The 6,127-nt window shown below is 36.2% G+C and overlaps 1 protein-coding gene across 5 annotated transcripts in view; it reads left to right on the forward strand.

Moving 5' to 3' along the window:
• The first annotated feature begins 2,559 nt into the window (after nt 1-2,559).
• Nucleotides 2,560-6,127, forward strand: part of LOC106876922 (heat shock factor protein) — a 141,510-nt gene continuing 137,942 nt past the window's right edge. For 2 of the 5 annotated variants that reach the window (XR_008263998.1, XM_052967402.1), the window contains exon 1: nt 2,561-2,929. Coding sequence is in view for 3 of the 5 variants with exons in the window: in XM_052967402.1 (XP_052823362.1) it covers nt 2,810-2,929 (120 nt within the window). In the remaining 2 variants the exon portion in view is untranslated. Of the gene's footprint in view, nt 2,930-6,127 lie in introns of all 5 variants that reach the window. The other 3 variants (XR_008263999.1, XM_052967400.1, XM_052967401.1) reach the window with 3 other exon arrangements.

Genomic DNA, 6,127 nt, shown 5'->3' on the forward strand with positions numbered 1-6,127 from the left:
CTTATGTGTCCATAGCTTGCACCGGGTACATCTTATAGAGTTACTACCTACTCCTTTTCTACATACTGAGCAGGGCCATCTACCTGAAGGGGTTTGTGTTTTATCTACCTTCCTACTTATTAGGATTTTGGTTTTAGCTAGGTTGACTCTAAGGCCCTTCAATTCTAGACCTTGCTTCCACACCTGAAACTTCTCCTCTAGTTCTGATAGTGACTCCGCAATTAGGGCAAGGTCATCAGCATAGAGGAGCTCCCAGGGGCAACCTGTCTTGAACTCCTCTGTGATTGCCTGGAGGACTATGGTAAATAATAGGGGGCTGAGGACGGAACCTTGGTGGACCCCTACCTCTACCCGGAATTCATTGCTTGTTTGATAAATACCAAAAACTATGTCGATATTTTATTAGCGACCTCAATTACAATCTGGTCAAAGTTGAGGAAAAATTTCTTGAAAAAAAAGTACCTGTCATCTGACTATGTTTCGGACTCTCTCAGCTTCAACAACATCTATGCTGACCAATTTTTACTCCTGAATATAATGTAACAATACAAAATGATGATACAATACTTGCAATGTAATGATATCAAACGAACAAGGAGAAAATTACCAGAGGTCAGATTACTCATTTTATCCTTCATACTAATTTTGCCCCACCACATACATTCTTTTATTTTACTTGTTTTTGTCATTAAAGGCATTTTAGTTCAAGAAATTGATCCCAAGACTTATTCTTTGTATGTCTAGTACTTATTCTATCGGTCTTTTTTGCCGAACTGCTAAGTTACGGGGATGTAAACACACTAGCATCGGTTGTCAAGTGATGGTGGGGAACACACACACACACATATATATATATACGACAAGCTTCTTTCAGTTTCCGTCCACCAAATCCACTCACAAGGCTTTGGTCGGCCCTAGTAGAAGACACTTGCCCAAGGTGCCACGCAGTGGGACTGAACCAGGAACTATGTGGTTGGGAAGCAAGTTTCTTACTACACACCCGTATACATGACTTTTTTTTTGCTCTTTATAAGATTTAGCAGAAGTAACAGAGTAAAGTCGAGATTTCGTGCGTTAACACTTATCAAACTACTTTTCTTGTTTGCATCACTAAATTTGTATGAAGGTGGGGCAAAATGAGTAACTTCTGATTTTTTCGTTATTCTTACTCTATATATTTCAAATTGTTGTTGTTGTTGAAGTTGAGAGAGTCCGAAACATAGTCAGATAGCAAGTCCTCTTTTTTCAAGAGATTTTTCCTTAATCGTGACCAGATTGTAATTAAGGTTACTAATAAAATATCTGGATAATTCGTCAACAGACAACTTACAGACGGACAATTGTTGGTATGGTGCAGTCATGTTGCCAGACAGCGTGTTTCAGCAGCACAACCTCCTCTAGGCACTTAATGTGGGTCTCCGTGTCGAGTCTGAGACCATGTGGGAATTATCTGTCGGTCTGGATAATTTTTGGTATTTAACGAACAATAATCTCTTCTCTGTTGGATTCCAGGTCAATTTTATCTCATATTAATGTCTAGTTTGATAATTTTCAAGTTTCAAAATATGTCTAAAATTGGGTTAAAATGAGTAATGTCCAAGTTACGGGGACGTAAATACACCATCAGTTGTCAAGCGATGGAAGGGGGAAAACAAATATATATATATATATATATATGGGCTTCTTTTAATTTCCGTCTACCAAATCCATTTGCAAGGCTTTGGTCGGCCCGAGGCCATAGTAGAAGATACTTTCCCATGGTGCCACAGTGGTACTGAACCCGAAACCATTGGATATTAAATTTTTTTTTTTTTTTTTTTTTTTTTTTTGCATTTCTTATTTTTCTGATATCTAAGGATGAGAATTGATGTGTATGAGTTCGTTTTGTTGAGAATTGAAACAGCAAATTTACATTATCTTTTCTTATTCATTTTGCCCCAGCCAAATTTGTCTTTCATATGCTGAAAGAGAACGACGATAATTTTCTGAAATGGTGATCAGATTATGTTATAATGCTTTTTAATGCATTTAGGGAGGCCATTTGCTTAGCTAATATAATTTCTATAAGGTGGGTGAACATTTGTAAAGAGTATATTTTGTCTGAAAGTCAAAAATGCAGTAAAAACACCTCATTTCCCCCCAGCCCCTATATATATCATGGTAATATCTACTCTACAAAAAGTGTTGAGTAATCCTTCAGTTTAATGTAAAATTGTTTTTATTTTAACTTGACATAAAAACAAACATTAATATGTGCCTCTGTCCCTGACCACCACCACTTGACAACCGGTGTTGATTTGTTTATGTCCCCTTAATCTAGCGGTTCGGGTAAGGATCCAACAGAATAAGTACCAGCCTTTAAAAGTGAGTACTAGCGGTCGATTCGTTCGACTACAAACCTTCCAAGGTGGTACCCCAGCATGGCCGCAGACCAATGACTAAAAAAAAGTGAAAATAAAAAACCCCACTGTTGTAATATAAAGAAGTTGAACTCTAAGCTTTTTTTTTAAACTTACATCTTTATTGACCAATCAGCGACGTGTAGATATTTACTGCATACTTCCATGTTATGACATGCGCAGTACGTATAATGTCAGACATAAAAAGCTAAACATTGTATTTAGCCATTGTAAATTAATCTCAGTCATTATTATTTTTTTTTTCTTGTGTCAAAAAAAAAAAACACTTCAAGGAGTAACTGTATTTATACCAGCTTTACCAAATTGAAAGTAAGACCTACTGGTCCTGCTCCCAGTAATAAGGAATTTAACCACTTTGGAAAACACTATTTTACCTTTCAAAGTGTTAAATGGTATTGGAAATGTACCCAGCAAACGAAAATAATTCGGGGACTGTCCCTGCATTTCTATCCAAACTATGGACGTTAGTGGAAGATCGTGCCTACGATGACTTGATCAGTTGGGGAATGGTTAGTATGCTAACTTTTTCGTAACTTCTTTGCTGGTAATAGTTTCTATTCCTCGCCCTGTTCTTTTTATTTGTTTTGTTTCAGTGATTGCGTCTGTATTATATATACATACAAGCATGGCCGAACGATTTAAGAAGTTTGCTCGTTAAACATGAGGTCCTTAGCTCGATCTCGTTGCATGGCACCTTAGACAAGTGTCTTTTATCATAGCCTCGGGTCGACGCAAGCCTCGTGAGTGAGAGTGGATAGTCGGAAATTGTGTATTTGGTGTGTTATTATTTTTAAATCAAGACCCAATGTGCCATCGCGTCGATTTCTGCCCGAAAAAATTGCATTAAGAGCACACGAGCATGTAGATTTATCGAATTGGTAGTTCATTTGATCTAACAACTGAATATTTATTGTCGAAACTAACGAAAGATCCGTGTACTTTACATATACCTATATACATTTTATATATATATAATGTGTGTGTGCACACGCACACCGACACATGTAGAAGGATGGTGCTTTGGTTGCTTGGCTGATATTCTTGGCAATGATTATTTATTTATTGCTATTCGGATCAGTCTCTAATTTGGCTTGGTGTAGGCTTTTGCACAGCTCGTTCCTATTTCACAAACGTGGGTGCTGAGTTTCTTAAATCCGAGCAACTTCGCTCCTACACGTGACTCTGTTATGTATATTTACTTGTTTTGGTCAGTTAAAAAAGGAATCTGCTGTAGATATTTGGTTTCTGCTCGGCAACGTTTGATTTTTTTTTTCTTTTGCGTTTTACTTTGCTTTTAATTGAGATACCTGCTGTTCATCTAACCAGTCGTTTAAACATACAAACAGGTACCTCCCATTCGTTTGTTAGCCACATGGTGATCCATTACTGTTTTATGAGTGTTCGCTTGTGTGTGTATGTCAGTAGTAATTTGTAATTTACTCTTTACCGAAATAAGTTTCTGCCGATTACTTCGTTTATAGTATTTTCTCTTAGATTTTCAGTTCGGTTTTAAAATGATTTCGTTAAAACTAAAGACAAATTACAAGATGAAAAATTTTCTTTCAACAAATATTTAAATATTGAAAATTTTTTTTACAAAAACATATGAAGTGTAATTGTAACGATGAATTCTCAGAAGTCGTTTAGCTTGATGCTCTTATCTATAAATAACTCACATTTCAAATTGCCGTCATGTTATGATTTGTTTTCACTTGCCTCTTCTGGTTTTTCTTAATCGATAAAAACAAAAGTATGAGATACTTTAAATACGTTTTATCTTCTCTAGTTTGTAAGATTTTTGTTTAAACTGCATCCAAACAATTATTTTAATTCGTGGTTTTACTACTAACACATTAGCATTTTGTTTTTCTTCTCTACTTTACCAGTCATTATGAATCAATTATTTTTGCGGAGGAGAGGGTACAAATACATTTTAAAAGTTTCTAATGGACTTGATCGATGAGATCCATAAAAAGGAAAATTCTATAACTATTTGTTTCTTAGTATTTTGAATGAAAGCACTTGAAAATAGACAATTCTTAAGGAAAGTGCAGATGTTTGCAACTTATTAACTGGCCTAGATGCACACACACACACGTGTGTGCTTTGCAACTTATTAGCTAGCACACCTTTTTCTCTTTCTCCCCTTTCCCCCTCTCTCTCTCTATGTGTGTATGATGTATATACATATATATATATAAAATGAGGGGAAGATTTGTATATTTTCTTTTCAATTATATGCAAATTCTAGCTTTTAGGTAAACTTTTTTTTTACATCGTATCATCACAGAATGTGTTATAATGTCAAATTAATTCGAGAGACCCAATAGTAATAGTGGCCAGAGTTGATTGCAGTAACAATCGTCCAATCGTGTTATAACATGTGAAGGCCAGCTCTCATTGCCACAAGGCCAACTTCGCTTGCCAATTACTTCTGTCATCCACATCCATTCGATCTGCTAGAAACAGCAGCCAAATTTCTTTCACGTCATCACATCTTATTAAAGAAAGAGATTACTGAATGATGCAAGTTGTGGGTAAGCAACGTCTGAAAATATGTTGGAGTGGTCATTAATTGATTTGCTCATTTAGAACTCACCTGTAGCAACGTTTGCTATTTAGCAATCTGTCCTTAACCTCTATCTTTATCTATTTGCTCAGTTAAATTATTCAAGAAAACCTTTTGTCTTTTATTTGTTTTTGAATATGGAGTTGTCAGATGCCGTATTAAATAACATTGAAATCTGTTCTTTAATTTAGAAAATATATCGTTTATAGTCCTTCTATTAAAAAGGAAGGCGTGTGGATGAATATCTTTAAAGAATTGGCTTGTATTTAAAAACTTATCTCGTTACTTTTGTTCGTCAGCTCACTTCCTTGTCATGCTGATTGTAACGGATAACAAATTGACAAAGGTGTGAGATCTCAGCGATCGCTTAATATGCTGGAAGTAGCAACCTAAACGTCCTCAAACCGCCCTTACCGTCTTTAAATTGGGGAGAACATGTTGGATAATGTATTTTTTTGTCGAGGATTCTCAACTTGGGTGTCCATCGTATTGATAGTATATACTAGTAATTGATACATATATTTTTTCAACCTCTTTTTCCCCCCCAATCATTCGCCATGCTGGACCGCTGAAATCTACAAGTTTTTTTTTTCGTTTTCTCTTTGTTTATTTTCTCTTATTCCTTTCTGTTGAAGAGCATAGGTTCGAAATGTAAAAGACTTTTCCATGTTTCCCGAGCGTTAAACTAATACACTTGCTTGTTGTTCATACACCTGTCTTCGTCTTTCTATAAATCGCAACTACACACACATTGTTTGTTTATATATGTCTATATACTCTTTACTCTTTTACTTGTTTCAGTCATTTGACTGCGGCTATGCTGGAGCATCGCTTTTAAAGTCGAGCAAATCAACCCCAGAGCTTATTCTTTGTAAGCCTAGTACTTATTCTATCAGTTCTTTTGCCGAACCGCTAGGTTACGGGGACGTAAACACACTAGCATCGGTTGTCAAGCGATGTTGGGGGAGACAAACACACACACACACACACACATACATATATATATATATATCATCATCATCATCATCGTTTAACGTCCGCTTTCCATGCTAGCATGGGTTGGACGATTTGACTGAGGACTGGTGAAACCGGATGGCAACACCAGGCTCCAATCTAAATTTGGCAGAGTTTCTACAGC

This window comes from Octopus bimaculoides, chromosome 4 (assembly GCF_001194135.2).
Source record: "Octopus bimaculoides isolate UCB-OBI-ISO-001 chromosome 4, ASM119413v2, whole genome shotgun sequence".
In the NCBI taxonomy this organism is placed as follows: domain Eukaryota; kingdom Metazoa; phylum Mollusca; class Cephalopoda; order Octopoda; family Octopodidae; genus Octopus; species Octopus bimaculoides.